Source organism: Pseudophryne corroboree, chromosome 9 (assembly GCF_028390025.1).
Source record: "Pseudophryne corroboree isolate aPseCor3 chromosome 9, aPseCor3.hap2, whole genome shotgun sequence".
NCBI lineage: Eukaryota > Metazoa > Chordata > Amphibia > Anura > Myobatrachidae > Pseudophryne > Pseudophryne corroboree.
In genome coordinates this window covers 341248511-341270095 of record NC_086452.1, presented here as the reverse complement: position 1 = coordinate 341270095, position 21585 = coordinate 341248511, and the positions used below count along the sequence as shown (strand labels likewise).

The 21585-nt window shown below is 47.0% G+C and overlaps 1 protein-coding gene across 1 annotated transcript in view; it reads left to right on the top strand.

Annotated features, from left to right (window-relative positions):
• NEK4 (NIMA related kinase 4) overlaps positions 1-21585 on the top strand; it is a 171422-nt gene that overhangs the window by 106715 nt on the left and 43122 nt on the right. The window contains exon 12 of the mRNA XM_063940618.1: positions 16025-16110. Within this exon, the coding sequence (XP_063796688.1) occupies positions 16025-16110 (86 nt within the window). The remainder of the gene's footprint in view (positions 1-16024; positions 16111-21585) is intronic.

The window sequence follows — 21585 nt, the reverse complement described above, 5'->3', positions numbered from 1 at the left end:
AAGATGGGCATTCTCCTCTGGGTGTAGACGCCCTAATTCTGGCAGTTAAAGAAGCGCTGCAAAATCCTGACAAAGATGAGGTTCAGGTGCAGCAGGTTTTTTTAAGCAAACCGCAGAAGTCTATAGTGACCTTTCCAGTTTCCAGGAACTAGATAACCAGTTTCAGGAAGCATGGTTACATCCTGATAAGAAATTCAGATTCAGAGGAAGTTCCAGGGGAGCGTCCAATGCTGCTAGAAGCAACAGAGGCAGAGGACGTCAACCAAACCGTACCAACCCCACAAGAACAAAAGGCTGCACCTAAGCCTTCGGCATGACGCCATAACATCTCACCTCGAAGATCCCAGAGTGGGGGCACGGCTAAGGAATTTCAGTCAAGTTTGGGTAGGGTCTTGTCAAGGCCTGGGTCAAAGATCTAATTTGTCAAGGGTACAAGATAGAGTTTCTCCTCCTTAAAGATTTTTCACCTCTAGTTTGCCAGCTTCTTTGGAGGCTTGTTTAACTCTCCAGGAGGCTAATTAGAGACTTCTGGAAGCAGGAGTCTTAATCCCCATACCAGAATACCAGAAGAACAAAGGATTCTACTCAAACTTATTTGTAGTTCTGAAGCCAGATGAATCGGTCAGGCCAATTTTGAATTTGAAGGCTCTGAACCCGTGTCTGCCAGTATTCAAGTTCAAGATGTAATCCCTGTGAGCAGTGATTGCCAGTCTGGAGAGCCAGGATTTCTTGGTGTCGTTAGACATAAAGGATGCTTATCTACACATCCCGATATGGATTCCTCACCAAGCTTTTCTTTGGTTTGCAGTCCTGTCCGATCATTATCAGTTCCAGGCCCTGCCATTTGGTCTATCATCGCTCCACGAGTTTTCATGAAAGTCCTGGCAGAAATGATGTTGCAACTCAGACTGCAGGGTGTGAATGTAATTCCGTACTTGGACGACCTTCTCATAAAGGCACCTTCCAAAGAGCACCTTTACAACAGCATAAGCCTCACAAAGGAAACTCTTATCCGTCATGGTTGGATTCTCAATCTTCAAAAATCACAACTACAACCCACTCAGCGAGTTACAGTTTTTGGGGATGATCCTACAATGAGTTTTTCTCCCCTTGGACAAGGCCAGGCCAATTCAGACCTTGGTGCGATCTGTTCTCCATCCACGTCGGGTGTCAATAAATCTTTGTATACAACTTCTGGGGAAAATGGTAGCCTCGTTCAAGGCAATTCAATACGGAAGGTTCCACTCACTTTTCAACTGGATCTTCTAGCAAAATGGTCAGGTTCGCATCTACACATGCACCAGATAATTTGTCTCTCTCCTCAGTCACGCTTATCCCTCCTTTGGTGGTAGCAAATACAAAACCTAGTAGCAGGAAGGGTTTTCGCAGTGTCAGATTGGACCCTGGTAACCACAGACGCCAGCCTGAGAGGCTGGGGGGCGGTGACGCAGGGTCATCTGTTTCAAGGAAGATGGTCAGCACAAGAGGCCAAACTTCCTAAAAACATCTTGGAGTTAGGAGCAATTTTCAATGCTCTACATCAGGCTTTTCATCTCCTACAGGGGCACGCCATTCAGATTCAATCGGACAACGCCACGGCAGTTGCATATGTCAACCGACAGGGCGGAACCAAAAGCAGAGGTGCAATGAAGGAAGTCACCAGGATTCTTCAGTGGGCAGAATGTCATGCAGTGGCGATATCAGCAATTTTCATCCCAGGAGTGGACAATTGGGAAGCCGACTTCCTAAGAAGGCAGGATCTACATCCAGGCGAGTGGGGACTCTACCCTCAGGTGTTTCAACAGATTGTGACACGTTGGGGTCGCCCACAGATAGACATAATGTCGTCTCGGCACAACAGGAAGCTAAACAGGTATTGCTCAAGAACAAGAGACCCATGGTCATGTGTTGTGAGGGGGCATGGTCACATGCTGCTAGTGGGAGTGGCTACATGACAGCCCCTTTTTGGGGGGGAATCCTGGAGGCAAGGCTAAAAATATATAGTAATGCCTCCAGTATAATAGAAATATATAGTAATACCTCCAGTATAATAGAAAATAAGAATTTACTTACCGATAATTCTATTTCTCATAGTCCGTAGTGGATGCTGGGGACTCCAAAAGGACCATGGGGAATAGCGGCTCCGCAGGAGACTGGGCACAAAAGTAAAAAGCTTTAGGACTACCTGGTGTGCACTGGCTCCTCCCCCTATGACCCTCCTCCAAGCCTCAGTTAGGATACTGTGCCCGGACGAGCGTACACAATAAGGAAGGATTTTGAATCCCGGGTAAGACTCATACCAGCCACACCAATCACACCGTACAACTTGTGATCTGAACCCAGTTAACAGCATGATAACAGAAGGAGCCTCTGAAAAGATGGCTCACAACAACAATAACCCGATTTTGTAACAATAACTATGTACAAGTAATGCAGACAAACCGCACTTGGGATGGGCGCCCAGCATCCACTACGGACTATGAGAAATAGAATTATCGGTAAGTAAATTCTTATTTTCTCTAACGTCCTAGTGGATGCTGGGGACTCCGAAAGGACCATGGGGATTATACCAAAGCTCCCAAACGGGCGGGAGAGTGCGGATGACTCTGCAGCACCGAATGAGAGAACTCCAGGTCCTCCTCAGCCAGGGTATCAAATTTGTAGAATTTAGCAAACGTGTTTGCCCCTGACCAAGTAGCTGCTCGGCAAAGTTGTAAAGCCGAGACCCCTCGGGCAGCCGCCCAAGATGAGCCCACTTTCCGTGTGGAATGGGCTTTAACAGATTTTGGTTGTGGCAGGCCTGCCACAGAATGTGCAAGCTGAATTGTACTACAAATCCAACGAGCAATCGTCTGCTTAGAAGCAGGAGCACCCAGCTTATTGGGTGCATACAGGATAAACAGCGAATCAGATTTTCTGACTCCAGCCGTCCTGGAAACATACATTTTCAGGGCCCTGACAACGTCCAGCAACTTGGAATCCTCCAAGTCCCTAGTAGCCGCAGGCACCACAATAGGCTGGTTCAAGTGAAAAGCTGAAACCACCTTAGGGAGAAATTGAGGACGAGTCCTCAATTCTGCCCTGTCCGTATGAAAAATTAGGTAAGGGCTTTTATAGGATAAAGCCGCCAATTCTGAGACACGCCTGGCTGAAGCCAGGGCTAACAGCATTACCACTTTCCATGTGAGATATTTTAAGTCCACAGTGGTGAGTGGTTCAAACCAATGTGATTTTAGGAATCCCAAAACTACATTGAGATCCCAAGGTGCCACTGGAGGCACAAAAGGAGGCTGTATATACAGTACTCCCTTGACAAACGTCTGAACTTCAGGAACAGAAGCCAGTTCTTTTTGGAAGAAAATTGACAGGGCCGAAATTTGAACCTTAATGGACCCTAATTTGAGGCCCATAGACAGTCCTGTTTGCAGGAAATGCAGGAAACGACCCAGTTGAAATTCCTCTGTAGGGGCCTTCCTGGCCTCGCACCACGCAACATATTTACGCAAAATACGGTGATAATGTTGTACGGTTACATCCTTCCTTGCTTTGATCAGGGTAGGGATGACTTCATCCGGAATGCCTTTTTCCTTCAGGATCCGGCGTTCAACCGCTATGCCGTCAAACGCAGCCGCGGTAAGTCTTGGAACAGACATGGTCCCTGCTGGAGCAGGTCCTTTCTTAGAGGTAGAGGCCACAGGTCTTCCGTGAGCATCTCTTGAATTTCCGGGTACCAAGTCCTTCTTGGCCAATCCGGAGCCACGAGTATAGTCTTTACTCCTCTCCTTCTTATGATTCTCAGTACTTTTGGTATGAGAGGAAGAGGAGGGAACACATACACTGACTGGTACACCCACGGTGTTACCAGGGCGTCCACAGCTATTGCCTGAGGGTCCCTTGACCTGGCGCAATATCTGTCCAGTTTTTTGTTGAGGCGGGACGCCATCATGTCCACCTTTGGTTTTTCCCAACGGTTCACAATCATGTGGAAGACTTCTGGGTGAAGTCCCCACTCCCCCGGGTGAAGATCGTGTCTGCTGAGGAAGTCTGCTTCCCAGTTGTCCACTCCCGGAATGAACACTGCTGACAGTGCTATCACATGATTCTCTGCCCAGCGAAGAATCCTTGCCACTTCCATCATTGCCCTCCTGCTTCTTGTGCCACCCTGTCTGTTTACGTGGGCGACTGCCGTGATGTTGTCCGACTGGATCAACACCGGCTGACCCTGAAGCAGAGGTCTTGCCTGACTTAGGGCATTGTAAATGGCCCTTAGTTCCAGGATATTTATGTGAAGTGACGTTTCCATGCTTGACCACAAGCCTTGGAAATTTCTTCCCTGTGTGACTGCTCCCCAGCCTCTCAGGCTGGCATCCGTGGTCACCAGGACCCAATCCTGAATGCCGAATCTGCGGCCCTCTAGGAGATGAGCACTCTGTAACCACCACAGGAGAGACACCCTTGTCCTTGGAGACAGGGTTATCCGCTGATGCATTTGAAGATGCGATCCGGACCATTTGTCCAGCAGATCCCACTGAAAAGTTCTTGCGTGGAATCTGCCGAATGGAATCGCTTCGTAAGAAGCCACCATCTTTCCCAGGACCCTTGTGCATTGGTGTACTGACACTTGGCCTGGTCTTAGGAGGTTCCTGACTAGGTCGGATAACTCCCTGGCTTTCTCCTCCGGGAGAAACACCTTTTTCTGTACTGTGTCCAGAATCATCCCTAGGAACAGCAGACGTGTCGTCGGAATCAGCTGCGATTTTGGAATATTTAGAATCCATCCGTGCTGTCGTAGTACTACTTGAGATAGTGCTACTCCGACCTCTAACTGTTCTCTGGACCTTGCCCTTATCAGGAGATCGTCCAAGTAAGGGATAATTAATACGCCTTCTCTTCGAAGAAGAATCATCATTTCGGCCATTACCTTGGTAAAGACCCGGGGTGCCGTGGACAATCCAAACGGCAGCGTCTGAAACTGATAGTGACAGTTCTACTTTAAACTTTTACACTAAGCAGCTCAGGAGAGCCCCTTAGCCTGCACCCGTCTCGTTCGGGCACAAAAATCTAACTGAGGCTTGGAGGAGGGTCATAGGGGGAGGAGCCAGTGCACACCAGGTAGTCCTAAAGCTTTTTACTTTTGTGCCCAGTCTCCTGCGGAGCCGCTATTCCCCATGGTCCTTTCGGAGTCCCCAGCATCCACTAGGACGTTAGAGAAATATATAGTAATGTCCCCAATTTAATAACAATATTTAGTAATGCCTGCATTATAACCGGAAAATACAGCCACTGTCGCACTCCCAGTAACCCTGACAAAGTGGGAGGAGCTGTCATACTGCCAAGCACCATGGTCTTGTTGCTTTGTGGCACATTATAATTGTGGTAATGGCAAAGTGTGTTGCAGGTGGTACTGCGTACCCACTGCCAAATTCTTAAGGGTACTCCGTACCCAAGCGTACCCGCATACTTGCACCGCTGGGTATTAGAGAAAATCAAGAAGGAAGGAGTAGTAGCCATACTGATTGCTCCAGGCGTGGTATGCAGATCTCAGAGCTGTGTTAATAGACGATCTATGGATGCTTCTACTACAGACAGATCTGTTGCAACAGGGTCCGTTTCTCTTTCCAGACTTACGAAGGCTTCATTTAACGGCGTGGCTACTGGAAGGCATATATAGGCTGGTGCAATAACAGACATTACCAACCAGATGTTTTTTTAAATTGGGAAGACTCTTAAGATCTTTGCAGACAAGTGCAGATATCGGCCCTGACGGTATTTTTCCATAGACGCCTGGCCATTTTGCCAGAAGTCCAGACCTTTCTTCAGGGAGTGGTTCGTATTCAGCCTCCATTTGTGCCGCCTACGGCCCCCTGGGATTTAAATTTAGTGTTGGAATTTCTGCAATCTTCATTGTTCGAACCATTAAAAGTCGACAGATTTGAAATATTTGACTTGGAAAATGGTTACTTTGCTTTAGCATCAGCTAGAAGAGTTTCTGATCTTGGAGCGTTGTCATGCAAGTCACCCTATTTAATTTTCCACCCTGACAGGACGGAACTTCGCGCCAAGCGGTCTTTCCTTCCAAAGGTGGTGTCCGCTTTTCATATCAATCAACCAATTGTGGTTCCAGATTACAAATTACAAATCCTGCTGTGGCACCGGTCACATTAGATGTAGTACGGGTTCTCAAGATCTATGGCCCTCATTCCGAGTTGTTCGCTCGCTAGCTGCTTTTAGCAGCATTGCACAGGCTAGGCCGCCGCCCTCTGGGAGTGTATCTTAGCTTAGCAGAATTGCGAACGAAAGATTCGCAGAATTGCGAATAGAAATTTCTTAGCAGTTTCTGAGTAGCTCCAGACTTACTCAGCCATTGCGATCAGTTCAGTCAGTTTCGTTCCTGGTTTGACGTCACAAACACACCCAGCGTTCGCCCAGACACTCCCCCGTTTCTTCAGACACTCCCGCGTTTTTCCCAGAAACGCCAGCGTTTTTCCACACACGCCCAGAAAACGGCCAGTTTCCGCCCAGAAACACCCACTTCCTGTCAATCACACTACGATCACCAGAACGATGAAAAATCCTTGTTATGCCGTGAGTAAAATACCTAACTTTTGTGTAAAATAACTAACCGCATGCGCTCTGTGAACCTTGCGCATGCGCAGTAAGCGACTAATCGCAATATAACGAAAATCGGCAACGAGCGAACAACTCGGAATGACCTCCTATGTACACTGTACCAGGGATATTAGAAATATGGATTCCCTTTTTATCCTGTTTGATGCTACTAAAAGAAGTCTTCCTGCCTCGAAACAGACGATTGCCAGGTGGATTAAGGTCACCATCCAACAGGCTTACTTAAAGGCTTCCTTACCGTTACTTCTCTCAGTTAGGGCCCACTCTACACGCTCGGTTGGGTCTTCTTGCGCGGCAGCTCGAGGAGTCTCTGTACTGCAGTTATGCCGTGCAGCTACGTTGTTCGGATCCAACACCTTTGTTAAGCTTTATCAGTTTGACACACTGGCATTGGAGGACTCTCAATTTGCACATTCCGTGTTACAGGCAGTACAGCATGTTCCCACCCGGGATAACAGCTTCGGGACGTCCCCGCAGTAAACCATTCCACCAGTATCCCCTTTGGAGGACAGAGAAAATGGGATTTTAGTACTTACTGGTAAATCTTTTTCTTGGAGTCCATAGGGGATATTGGGCGCTCGCCCGTGCTGGGGTTTTTTTTTTTTTTTTTTTTTCCTGCAAACTTCAGTGATTGAATGTGTCTGAGATTTTGTTTATATGTTCTAAGATATATAGTTGGGTTCTTTCTTTTACCTTTTCTATTATCTTTCTTCTCCTCTCCAAATTTGCTCCGTCTCTTCGGGCACAGTATTCTAGACTGGTTGTAGGAGGGGCATAGTGGGGAGGAGCCAGCACACACCATCACTGAGAAATTTAAAGTGCATCAGCTTCATAGGACCCCATCTATACCCCACAGTAAACCATTTCACCAGTATCCCCTATGCAGTCCAAGAAAAGGCTTTACCGGTAAGTACCAAAATCCTATTTTTAACTGCATCCCCGGTACAGATGGGTTGCTGATGTTGTTTTAAACTGGCGCTGGTAACATTTTGGCACGGCACTGGAGAGAGAAAGCACTGTCCAAATTTAGAATGGCCACTGCCACCCACACCCATTTTCGGGAATAGCGGAGACCACAATCCTAGCTGCACATATCACAATTCTTTCACGTTTTGCACTTGTTCATGTTTTGATGTTTGCCTTATTACTGAACAGAGCAGTATATTATATACATGACGTGACATGATATAGAAGCTATATATACATATACAGGTTTATCATTCTTGCTACAAGGCCCTCCACTTATGACAAACACCACTAATGACTATAAGTTTAATGACACATGAAGCCAGAAAGGTTAGCCTCGATACCGTTATCACTAGTATTCTGAAACCCCTATTGAGGTTGAGAGATTCTGTAGCCAATTTCTAAGATTAGAAAAACTCTGCATCCTGTTCTTTTGGACATTTGTATCTTGGAAACCGGGGAAGGGTGGTTGAGTGGAAGAGCTTAGAGAATAAAGTTAACCCTTTTAAATTCCCAGCTTCTGTGCACTTAACCCTAGTGTTCCTCAGATTCAGAGAAATGGCTTTAATGATAACTAGCTACATCCTGGTATCCAGTGTTACTGTGGCTTCAGTCATTATCTTCTTTTATTGTTGGGGCTGTTATTTAGTCTGTCCATAGTTTACCTGAAGCACTTATCTTGATAGTAGATGAGTGGTTTCAACTATTTGTGCATATATACTGCATAGTGTATGCCCCCCAAAAGAGCAGCGATTCAAGTGTGCATCTGATCGGGATTGTTGAAAATGCCAATAGGGACTGCTGGAAAATCCAGTCGGACAAAGCTTTGCCCGTCCTATATCTAGGTTGGATCATAATGGTTTCAAAACAAGACATAGGGGTATATTTACTAAAGGTCGATTTATCAATTTCAATTTGATGAACACATTTTACTAACATGATTTTTGATATTCATTTTTAAATGTTATCAAATGTGTGTTTTAGTCCTGGAAATACAACATTGATTTAGATGAATAAAAATTGACCTTTAGTAATTATTCTTCCTAGTATGAACTATTGCTATTTAGTGTGACTGCCACTGGTTTGTATTGTATATAGTTGTAACCATGGTGCATAAACAAGATTATGAAATGGTCCTGTGCAATTGCCTTTGCAGATTATGACTTTGTTTTCAGAGGTTCATTTTCTGTGTTACTGTTCTGTGTGGCCATCAGGCAAGCCACTGCCTTATGTTTTCTGTCTTGTGGTATTTAGGGGTGGCTGTTATTGTGCTATCGTATGTTATGGCAATCGATGGAAAGAGCTCAATCATTCTTAGAGTGTTCTCTGTTGGTACTTATTAGCCTTTTGGGCATAAAGAAAAATTTCAAACACAATTTAAAATTAAGGTTTAAGTAAAGTACTGTCAGCTATTTGAGGGCTTGGCATCGTGCCCCAATTCAATGGGTCCACCAAAGCCTGTAGAGGGATCGCTTATACCAGAGGGGATCCGGTCAAGATGCCGGCTGTTGGGATCCCGGCAGCCAGAATACAGATGCCGGAATCCTGACACCCGTCAACATAACAATGCCGGAACACACACAGTGACGACGGTGTACAGCACCACCAGTCCATTTAGTCAACTGCTAGGTAACCTACTCTGGGGCAGTAGCGCACATCTGTTCATGGAATATTAAGTCCAAAGTCTGAATTTAACCAAGGACTGTACAGCTGTAAAAGGACCAGTAATTATTTAAGTCGCTACCATACATAATTTACTTATTAATATTTCTCTGACGTCCTAGTGGATGCTGGGAACTCCGTAAGGACCATGGGGAATAGCGGCTCCGCAGGAGACTGGGCACAACTAAGATAGATTTAGGACTACCTGGTGTGCACTGGCTCCTCCCTCTATGCCCCTCCTCCAGACCTCAGTTAGAATTTTGTGCCTGGCCGAGCTGGATGCACACTAGGGGCTCTCCTGAGCTCCTAGAAAAGAAAGTATCATTTAGGTTTTTTATTTTCAGTGAGATCTGCTGGCAACAGACTCACTGCTACGAGGGACTAAGGGGAGAGAAGCGAACTTACCTGCTTGCAGCTAGCTTGGGCTTCTAGGCTACTGGACACCATTAGCTCCAGAGGGATCGAACACAGGCCCAGCCTCGGTCGTCCGGTCCCGGAGCCGCGCCGCCTTCCCCCTTACAGAGCCAGAAGCAAGAAGACGTTCCTGGAAATCGGCGGCAGAAGACTTCGGTCTTCATCAAGGTAGCGCACAGCACTGCAGCTGTGCGCCATTGCTCCCGATGCACACCACACACTCCGGTCACTGATGGGTGCAGGGCGCTGGGGGGGGGGCGCCCTGGGCTGCAATAATAGTACCTTGCTGGCAAAATAAACACATAATATAGTCATTAAGACTATATATGTGTAAAATCCCCTGCCAGATATACATATAAAAAAGCGGGAGAAGTCCGCCGGAAAAGGGGCGGGGCTATCTCCCTCAGCACACTGGCGCCATTTTCCCTCACAGTTCCGCTGGAAGGACGCTCCCCAGGCTCTCCCCTGCAGTTTCCAGACTACATAGGGTAAAAAAGAGAGGGGGGGCACTAAATTTAGGCGCAATCTGTGTAATATCAGCAGCTATAGGGGAAAAATCACTGTGGGTAGTGTGAATCCCTGTATATATAGCGCTCTGGTGTGTGCTGGCATACTCTCTCTCTGTCTCCCCAAAGGACTTTGTGGGGTCCTGTCCTCAGTCAGAGCATTCCCTGTGTGTGTGCGGTGTGTCTGTACGGCTGTGTCGACATGTTTGATGAGGAGGCTTATGTGGAGGCGGAGCAGATGCCGGTAAATGTGATGTCACCCCCTGCGGGGTCGACACCTGAGTGGATGGACATGTGGAAGGAATTACGCGACAGTGTCAGCTCCTTACATAAAAGGTTTGACGACATAGCAGATGTGGGACAGCCGGCTTCTCAGCCTGTGCCTGCCCAGGCGTCTCAAAAGCCATCAGGGGCCCTAAAACGCCCACTACCTCAGATGGCAGACACAGATGTCGACACGGATACTGACTCCAGTGTCGACGACGATGAGACTAGTGTACATTCCAATAGAGCCACCCGTTATATGATTACGGCAATGAAAAATGTGTTGCACATTTCAGATATTACCCCAGGTACCACAAAAAAGGGTATTATGTTTGGGGAGAAAAAGCTTCCAGTGGTTTTTCCCCCATCTGATGAATTAAATGAAGTGTGTGAAGAAGCGTGGGTTTCCCCCGATAAGAAACTGGTAATTTCTAAAGGTTACTAATGGCGTACCCTTTCCCGCCAGAGGATAGGTCACGTTGGGAGTCATCCCCTAGGGTGGATAAAGCGCTCACACGTCTGTCAAAAAAGGTGGCACTACTGTCTCCGGACACGGCCGCCCTAAAGGAGCCTGCAGATAGAAAGCAGGAGGCTATCCTGAAGTCTGTATATACACACTCAGGTATTATACTGAGACCAGCTATTGCTTCAGCATGGATGTGCAGTGCTGCAGCTGCGTGGTCAGATTCCCTGTCAGATAACATTGATACCTTAGACAGGGACACTATATTGCTAACCATAGAGCATATTAAAGACGCAGTCTTATACATGAGAGATGCACAGAGGGATATTTGCCGGCTGGCATCTAAAATAAACGCAATGTCCATTTCTGCCAGGAGAGGATTGTGGACTCGGCAGTGGACAGGTGATGCTGATTCTAAAAGGCACATGGAAGTTTTGCCTTACAAGGGTGAGGAGTTGTTTGGGGATGGTCTCTCGGACCTCGTTTCCACAGCTACAGCTGGGAAATCGACATTTTTACCCCATGTTCCCTCACAGCCGAAGAAAGCACCGTATTATCAGGTACAGTCCTTTCGGTCCCAGAAAGGCAAGCGGGTTAAAGGCGCGTCCTTTCTGCCCAGAGGCAGAGGTAGAGGGAAAAAGCTGCGGCATACAGCCAGTTCCCAGGAACAAAAGTCCTCCCCCGCTTCCTCTAAGTCCGCCGCATGACGCTAGGGCTGGTGGGGGCCCGTCTCAAGTACTTCAGCGACCAGTGGGCTCGCTCACGGGTGGATCCCTGGATTCTACAGGTAGTATCTCAGGGGTACAAGCTGGAGTTTGAGACGTCTCCCCCTCGCCGTTTCCTCAAATCTGCCTTGCCGACAGCTCCCTCAGACAGGGAGGCAGTGCTGGAGGCAATTCACAAGCTGTATTCGCAGCAGGTGATAGTCAAGGTACCCCTCCTTCAACAAGGACGGGGTTACTATTCCACAATGTTTGTGGTACCGAAACCGGACGGTTCGGTGAGACCCATCCTAAATTTGAAATCCTTGAACACTTATATACGAAGGAATCGCTCAGGGCGGTTATTGCAAGCCTGGACGAAAGGGATTACATGGTATCACTGGACATCAAGGATGCTTACCTGCCCCCATTTACCCATTTACCCCCCTCACCAGGAGTACCTCAGATTTGTGGTACAGGACTGTCATTACCAATTCCAGACGTTGCCGTTTGGTCTGTCCACGGCACCGAGGGTATTTACCAAGGTAATGGCAGAGATGATGATACTCCTTCGAAAAAAGGGAGTTATAATTATCCCGTACTTGGACGATCTCCTTATAAAGGCGAGGTCCAGGGAACAGTTGTTGATCGGAGTAGCACTGGCTCGGGCAGTGCTGCAACAGCACGGCTGGATCCTGAACATTCCGAAGTCGCAGCTGGTTCCTACAACGCGTCTACTGTTCCTGGGGATGGTTCTCGACACAGAACAGAAAAAAGTGTTTCTCCCGGAGGAGAAGGCCAAGGAGTTGTCATCTCTAGTCAGAGACCTCCTAAAACCAAAACAGGTGTCGGTGCACCACTGCACGCGAGTCCTGGGAAAAATGGTGGCTTCTTACGAAGCAATTCCATTCGGAAGGTTCCATGCAAGGATCTTTCACAAGTGGTCCGGATCGCATCTTCAGATGCATCGGCTGATAACCCTGTCTCCAAGGGCCAGGGTGTCGCTGCTGTGGTGGCTGCAGAGTGCTCATCTTCTAGAGGGCCGCAGATTCGGCATACAGGACTGGGTCCTGGTGACCACGGATGCCAGCCTTCGAGGTTGGGGGGCAGTCACGCAGGGAAGAAACTTTCAAGGACAATGGTCAAGTCAGGAGACTTCCCTACACATAAATATTCTGGAACTAAGGGCCATTTACAATGCCCTAAGACAGGCAAGACCCCTGCTTCAACACCAGCCGGTGCTGATCCAGTCAGACAACATCACGGCGGTCGCCCATGTAAACCGACAGGGCGGCACAAGAAGCAGGATGTCGATGGCAGAAGCCACAAGGATTCTCCGATGGGCGGAAAATCACGTGTTAGCACTGTCAGCAGTGTTCATTCCGGGAGTGGACAACTGGGAAGCAGACTTCCTCAGCAGACACGACCTCCACCCGGGAGAGTGGGGACTTCATCCAGAAGTCTTCAAAATGCTGGTAAACCGTTGGGAAAGACCACAGGTGGACATGATGGCGTCCCGCCTCAACAAAAAGTTGAAAAGATATTGCGCCAGGTCAAGGGACCCTCAGGCGATAGCTGTGGACGCTCTAGTGACACCGTGGGTGTACCAGTCGGTTTATGTGTTCCCTCCTCTACTTCTCATACCCAAGGTACTGAGAATAATAAGAAGAAGAGGAGTAAGAACTATACTAGTGGTTCCGGATTGGCCAAGAAGATCCTGGTACCCGGAACTTCAAGAGATGTTATCAGAGGACCCTTGGCCTCTGCCGCTCAGACAGGACCTGCTGCTGCAGGGGCCCTGTCTGTTCCAAGACTTACCGCGACTGCGTTTGACGGCATGGCGGTTGAACACCGGATCCTAAAAGAAAAAGGCATTCCGGAGGAAGTTATTCCTACACTGATTAAAGCTAGGAAAGAGGTGACCGCAAACCATTATCACCGCATATGGCGGAAATATGTTGCGTGGTGTGAGGCCAGGAAGGCCCCAACGGAGGAATTTCAACTGGGTCGTTTTCTGCACTTCCTGCAGTCAGGAGTGACTATGGGCCTAAAATTGGGCTCCATTAAGGTCCAGATTTCGGCTCTGTCCATTTTCTTCCAAAAAGAACTGGCTTCACTGCCTGAAGTTCAGACTTTTGTTAAAGGAGTGCTGCATATTCAGCCCCCGTTTGTGCCTCCAGTGGCACCGTGGGATCTCAACGTGGTGTTGGATTTCCTAAAGTCGCATTGGTTTGAGCCACTTAAGACCGTGGAGCTAAAATACCTCACGTGGAAAGTGGTCATGCTGTTGGCCCTGGCGTCGGCCAGGCGTGTATCAGAATTGGCGGCTTTGTCATGTAAAAGCCCTTATCTGATTTTCATACGGATAGGGCGGAATTGAGGAGTCGTTCCCAATTCCTTCCTAAGGTGGTATCAGCGTTTCATGTGAACCAACCTATTGTGGTGCCTGCGGCTACTCGGGACTTGGAGGACTTTAAGTTGCTGGACGTAGTCAGGGCCCTGAAAATATATGTTTCCAGGACGGCTGAAGTCAGCAAAACTGACTCGCTGTTTATCCTGTATGCACCCAACAAGCTGGGTGCTCCTGCTTCTAAGCAGACTATTGCTCGCTGGATCTGTAGCACGATTCAACTTGCACATTCTGCGGCTGGACTGCCGCATCCTAAATCGGTAAAAGCCCATTCCACGAGGAAAGTGGGCTCTTCTTGGGCGGCTGCCCGAGGGGTCTCGGCTTTACAACTTTGCAGAGCTGCTACTTGGTCGGGTTCAAACACTTTTGCAAGATTCTACAAGTTTGATACCCTGGCTGAGGAGGACCTTGAGTTTGCTCATTCGGTGCTGCAGAGTCATCCGCACTCTCCCGCCCGTTTGGGAGCTTTGGTATAATCCCCATGGTCCTTACGGAGTTCCCAGCATCCACTAGGACGTCAGAGAAAATAAGATTTTACTCACCGGTAAATCTAGTAGTCCGTAGTGGATGCTGGCGCCCATCCCAAGTGCGGATTGTCTGCAATACTTGTATATAGTTATTGCCTAACTAAAGGGTTATTGTTATGAGCCTTCTGTTCGTGAGGCTCAGTTGTTTTTCATACTGTTAACTGGGTATAGTATCACGAGTTGTACGGTGTGATTGGTGTGGCTGGTATGAGTCTTACCCGGGATTTCAAATCCTTTCCTTATTGTGTCAGATCTTCCGGGCACAGTTTCCTAACTGAGGTCTGGAGGAGGGGCATAGAGGGAGGAGCCAGTGCACACCAGGTAGTCCTAAATCTTTCTTAGTTGTGCCCAGTCTCCTGCGGAGCCGCTATTCCCCATGGTCCTTACGGAGTTCCCAGCATCCACTACGGACTACGAGAAATAGATTTACTGGTGAGTAAAATCTTATTTTTACTGAACAACAAGTCTGCAGACATTATCTTAAGGGGGTGTAGTATGTGTTGCCGGCGGTCAGGCTCCTGGCGACCAGCATACCGGCGCCGGAATCCCAACTGCCAGCATACCGCCAGCTGGGTGAGCGCAAATTAGCCCCTTGCGGGCTCGCTGCGCTCGCCACGCTATATATTCTCCCTCCAGGGGGGTCATGGACCCCCAAGAGGGAGAAAAGTTGTCAGTATGGCGGCGGTCGGGATTCCAGCGCCGGTATGGTGGTCGTCGGGAGCCCGGCCGCCGGCAACCTGAAGACCACCCATCTTATGGCATAGCAGGACACTGTATGTGCTAAATTGCATATTCATTGTATATGTTGCCCACCTGTATATCCATTGCTTCTACTTACATTTTATGTGTTTTTATTGAAGACTCATTGTTGGTTTAATAAATATTTTTACTACATTTAAACAGGCAGCCTGGTATAAGCACTCCCATTATAGAGGTTCTGATATGTAGTGGGCTTCCAGTACCACAGTGTGGGGGCAGATGTACTAGTTGGTTAATTAATTAATTTACATAATACAGATTTCTGTGATTAACCAGCGCCCACTATTTTACTAATATTCCTTGTAAAGCCTGTAATGTTTCAGCAATGTGCACCTTGTGCCGACTAAATGGTTTGTCTTAAAAAGGCCCATCTCAAAAAGGGGAAAGGATTAAACACAAGACGGATCCAGATCCACCTGAACTGGGTAATGATACCCCAGTTAATTAGCATTTAATATTATAGTATAACTTTCAGATCTGTTGTATCTCCATTATACAGACCTGATATCTGTTGTTGTCCAAAGGTGACTTTACTTTATACCGGGAAGTCAGAAATCTATGTGGTGTGTAAAGGCGGAGATTTGTAACCAGGAGTATGTGTAGTATAATTATGGGGATGCAGGTAAAAGATTTATTCTGTTAATGCCGTGCTGAGACAATACAAATACTTTGTAGAACAATGAAAATGTAGCTTACTCATATGTTTTTTTTGTTTATTACACAAGCACCGTCTGTCAGAAGAGGTTCTGCTGAAGTTCACAGAGCTCAGGAAATATGTCCTGTCAATCAGTCATTGCCAAGTGAGCGTGGGGTGAGTGCTAGTTTCAGAAAATTAATCTGAGCATTATTATATTATTGGTAAGGAATATCCTGATCTGATCAAATTTGTGAATGAGGCTGCGTAATTGAAATCTCTGTAACAAAAAACCCACCTATGGCATAAGGTTTGGGGTGAAGCTGTACAGAAATGGGCACGTAAGCAAACTTTCACTCATTATAGTTACTTGGTAAGTGAATAAATACCACTGCCACTGTTTCTCTATTTTCATATGTGAGCAAAGCACCTTCCCTTTTTCAATTGCCTTGCCAAATCAACCATATTCAATAGCTAGGTCTACAAATAAAAAAATGTCTGAACTAAAATGTTAGAAGCAGTAATAATTATTATTTTTGTTATTATTATTTATTACCCGTTATTTACATAGCGCACACATATTCCACAGCGCTTTACAGAGAGAATATTTGTCCATTCACATCAGTCCCTGCCCCAGTGGATCTTATAAAATGTATACCCTGCCACGTGTACACACAGACACATTCATGCTAGGGCAGTGGTGGAAGTAGAAAAAATGTCTTATAGCTACTGTGTGCACGTGTGTCGAAAAATGGGTGTGTCCAAAAGCCACACGGGGCGTGGCCAATGAAAATGGGGGCGTGATACACATATGGGTGGGCCAGATACACTTATGACACCAATAGTGCCAGATACACATATGCCCCCACAGTGCCAGATACGCCCCCACCGTGCTAGATATGCTCCTACAGTGCCAGATGCACAAATGCCCCACGGTGCCAGATGCACAAATGTCCCAAGTAGTTCCAAATATGTCCCCACAGTGCCAGAAACACATTGCCCCAGAGTGTCAGATACACACATACCCCCACTGCGCCATATAGACATATGCCCCCACTGCGCCATATAGACATATGCCCCCACTGTGCCAGATACACACATGCCTCCACAGTGCCAGATACACACATGCCCCCACAGTGCCAGATACACATGCCCCCACAGTGCCAGATACACATGCCCCTTACAGTGCCAGATATACATGCCCCCAGAGTGCCAGATATGCCCCAGCAGTGCAACTCACCGTTGTTGTTGCTGCTGCCTGGGGCTGGCACTATCTTCTGCTGCTGAGGAGAGGAGAGCGTAGCACGAGCTTCTCCTGTCCCTCTCCTGCCCTCAGTCCGGTCTCCTGAACTGGTGCCGGTTCGCGAGCCAATCAGGGCTCGCAGTTCAGCTGCAGCGGCTCCTGATTGGCTGCCGGTCCGCGAGCTCTGATTGGCTCACGAACCGGCTCAGTGCACGCCGCCGCTGCCAGACTCTGGGGACTCGCAGGCAGGAGAGGCGCATGCTGCGCTCTCCTCTCTCCAACACCCGGTGTCTGCAAGTTGGCGGTACGGCGTACCTGCTGGGATTTTCTTACAGGTACGCCGTACTGCCATACTTGCAGCACTGCGCTACGGTTAATTTTTGTTGGGAGCCAATTAACCTACCAGCATATTTTTAGGTTGTGGGAGGAAACTGGAGCACCTGGAGGAAACCCACGCAAGCACAGGGAGAATATACGAACTCCACACAGTTAGATCCATGGTGGGATTCGAACCCATGACCTCAGTGCTGTGAGGCAGTAATGCTAACCATTACACTGTCCGTGCTGCCCCTAAACCTGTCACTCTATCATTTTATGTCAAAAGCTGTGCACTAAGTCTCCTCTCAATTTCCCAATTACCACATTCAAGGTATCACTTGCACTATTTGTATATTCTTCATATTCTTTTAAATAACAGCTAATTATTGAACCCAAGGAGGTTTGCAGGTTGTATTAGGCTGGAGTACCGAACTAAGTAGGTTTACCTAATGTTTCTGCTGATGTGGCAGCAAAAAGAGCTAAACTAAGATATTACTGCCAGTTGATTAGAAAGTTTCAATATGGCTTGTGTTATAGAAGTAATTCATGCAGTCCCTACCACGTCTTGTAAAGACTGACAGAAGTGTTCTAGAAAAAGCTAAAGACATTATTGGGAAAAATAGTCCAGTAATGACTATACAGGTATTAGTAAATTGTGAGCTGTGCACGCAGGCTTACTAGCACCATCATAGAAACTTGTTAGTACAATAACAAAAATATGACTGTATTTGTATAGTTAGCCAGAACTCCTTACTGTTAGTCTAGGTCCATATGGATTTTTATCTCTATTGACAGACCCTCCAACATGACCCGCCCCACTAGGTACAAAATGCTCTGTTCCTGGACTTCCCTCTTAATTTATGATTTCCATCACCTGTGTTGAACTAGTTAAATGATAAGAAAGCTGTTTCTTCACAAGTGATGGTAATAATAACTTAAGAGGGATGTCCAGAAACAGAGCATTTTGTACCTAGTGGGCCGGGTCATGTTGGAGGGTATGTATTGACCTTGTACTTCAATCAAAAGTGAAACATACATTTACGGATGATGGAGGCCACTGCTCATTGGGACCTTCAAAGCAGCAGATATTTTTCTGTACCCTTCCCCAGATTTGTGCCTCGAGACAATCCTGTCTCGGAAGTCTACAGACAATTCCTTTGACTTCATGCTTGGTTTGTGCTCAGACATGCACTGTCAAGTGTGGGACCTTATATAGACAGGTGTGTGCCTTTCCAAATCATGTCCAATCAACTGAATTTACCACAGGTGGACTCCAATTAAGATGTAGAAACATCTCAAGGATTATCAGTGGAAACAGGATGCACCTGAGCTCAATTTTGAGCTTCATGGCAAAGGCTGTGAATACTTATGTACAAGTGATTTCTTAGTTTTATATTTTTAATAAATTTGCAAAAAAAAACCTTTTTTCATGTTGTCATTATGGGGTATTGTGTGTAGAATTTTGAGGGGAAAAATTAATTTATTCCATTGTGTAATAAGGCTGTAACCTAACAAAATGTGAAGCGCTGTGAATTCTTACCGGATGCACTGTACTCTGTGTGTGTATGTGTAACATTTTTACCTAAGGTGCGCTACTAAAGTGTTATCAGGGTAATCCCTCAATTTGTATAAAAGGGTAATCCCTATGGAATTATACTCCCTATTTGCTATAATGTCACTCACATAAAAACAATAATTTCATACCTGAGTGTTTATTCTTGGTATACAATATAAAAATTCACATAATTTAAAAGACATAATTGTTGCATAAAATTGAATGTACAATATATAATTTGTCATGTACCCTACCACTTAATTAGGAGGTATAGTTTAGTTTTCCACTTCACCCTTATAGGTATATATTAAAGCGCTGATTTTCCAAGATGGCTTTAATAAAGCTGAACAGTATCTTTAATGGGTACTAGGTGATGTTAAATCTCGTTATATCAAGCGCTGATTTTCCAAGATTGCTTTAATAAAGCCGATTTCACCTTACCACTAAGGGTTACCAGTGTGTTTTTTTGTAGTTGAGAGGTGAAAAACATCCAACAATTAATATTCCAATTGCAACAGCATGTGTATCCTCCCTTCAATTCAAACGGTGCTTGATATAACGAGATTTAAGATCACCTAGTACCCATTAAAGATACTGTTTGATTGGTACCCCTGATGAAGTCCCGTAGCGGACTAAACGTGTTGGGATGTCAATACTACAGCCTGTACCAACTATAGGAGATATCTACCTTGTATATCTACCTATAAGGGTGAAGTGGAAAACTAAACTATACCTCCTAATTAAGTGGCCGGGTACATGGCAAACTATGGGGTATATTCAATTGAAGTTTAAAGCTGCCGTCTGACGAAAAGATGGCAGTTTTCGACTTTTTTAGGTCGGAAGGGGTTCCGACCTATTGAATCTAACCCCATATTATTCGACAAGTCGAGAAATTCGACTTGTCGAAAAGCACGTGGATCGGCAGAATAGCTGCCGATCCACGTGCTTGTGTTGAAAACGCTGTTTTGGCCCCCTTTTCGACCATCTCAATTCGACTTTAAAAAAAGTCAAAGTGAGATGCGGGAGCAGAGACCAGGATAGCCGCGGGCAGATGGAGAGCAGCGCTGGAGGATGTGTCACAGCCTCCGCTCACAGCAGCGTCCACCCGGCTCCAGCAAGCGATACCTCGCTTGCTGGAGACGGGTGGACACTACAGTGAGCGGCGGCTGTGATGCGGGGATGGGGGAATGCAGAGAGACGGGGGAGAGCCGCGGGCAGACCGGGAGAGCAGCGCTACAGCAGCGGCTATATAGCGAAGTTACAAGTAGCGGTGAGTGTTACACCGGGGTCCCGGTTAGCGAGTCCCCGGTGCAGTTTTGGCGGCAAGTCACGCAGCAGTCACGGGCCCGGAGCTGCGGTGCCCGCCGCGGACAAACTGTCTCAGTGCTGTTGCCCAGCAGTGCTCACTGTCTCAAGGCTTTGTGTGTACTGTAAAACGCATATCCTACTGTTTTATAAGTAGCCAGTATAAACTGTAATAGGGACCGCGCACCATTACAAGGGGCGGGGCTTTCCAGAGCGGGGCCAGCAGCGGGAAGGTGCCATTTCCTGCTGCTGCAGATCTTCAAGGCTGCATGCACGCTGCTCCTCCAGGACCCACGCTGCTACAGACTGTAGAACTGGTACCAGGGGGTCATAGAAAGGGGGAAGCACGCCAGCAGTAGCGCCGCTGCACTACTATCAGGTCATACACATTCTTCACCACATTGTGCTGCTGTGTTCTGTGTGCTGGTATCCGCTCCTCAGTGTCACTCCAGGGGCTCTCTGGGGTCTGTGTGAAGGTGTTAGTCAGTGGGCTGCGCTGTATTACAGTTGTGTAAGATGTCTGTTGACATGGTTATGTGTGCTGCTTGTAACTTACCCCATCTTCAGCGCTGTCACTCATGTGTGAACAATGTTCCTTATCTCCACATGGACACAGTTCACAGGCACCTGACTGGCTAGATAGTTTTAAAAGCATGATTCAGAATGTAAATTCAGAATTAGCTGCAGCTAGGAAGGAGAGACAGGTGTTAAAGCACTCTATTGATTGTGTGGCTAAAGCAGCAGATACCAAGAAGGCTTCTCAGCCCCCTCTAGTGGTTTCACATAAACGCTCACTGACACAGGTGCTCCAGTATGATTCTGATCAGCCTGATGTGGATGATGATGATATGGATATGGACAGCTCTCTGTCCCCTGGGGTGGAGGCTCTCATATTTGCTGTAAGAGAGGTCCTTCACATACCAGATCAGGAGACAGAACCAGATGAGGAGTTGTACTTTAATGTTCGACCAAAGACATCAGCAACTTTTCGTGTCTAAAGAATTAAACTCCCTGGCCAGGGAGGCTTGGTTAAACCCTGATAAAAAAATTGAAAATTCCTCAGAGGTTTTTAACTACTTTTCCACTCCCAGCTGAGGACAGGAAGGTAGGGGAAAACCCCCTGTCAGTCGCCACATCTGTGTCAGACTGTCTAAGAAATTGGTGCTGCCGATACCAGGGGCTATATCCCTTAAAGAGCCTGCTGATCGTAAAATTGAGACTATGCTAAAGG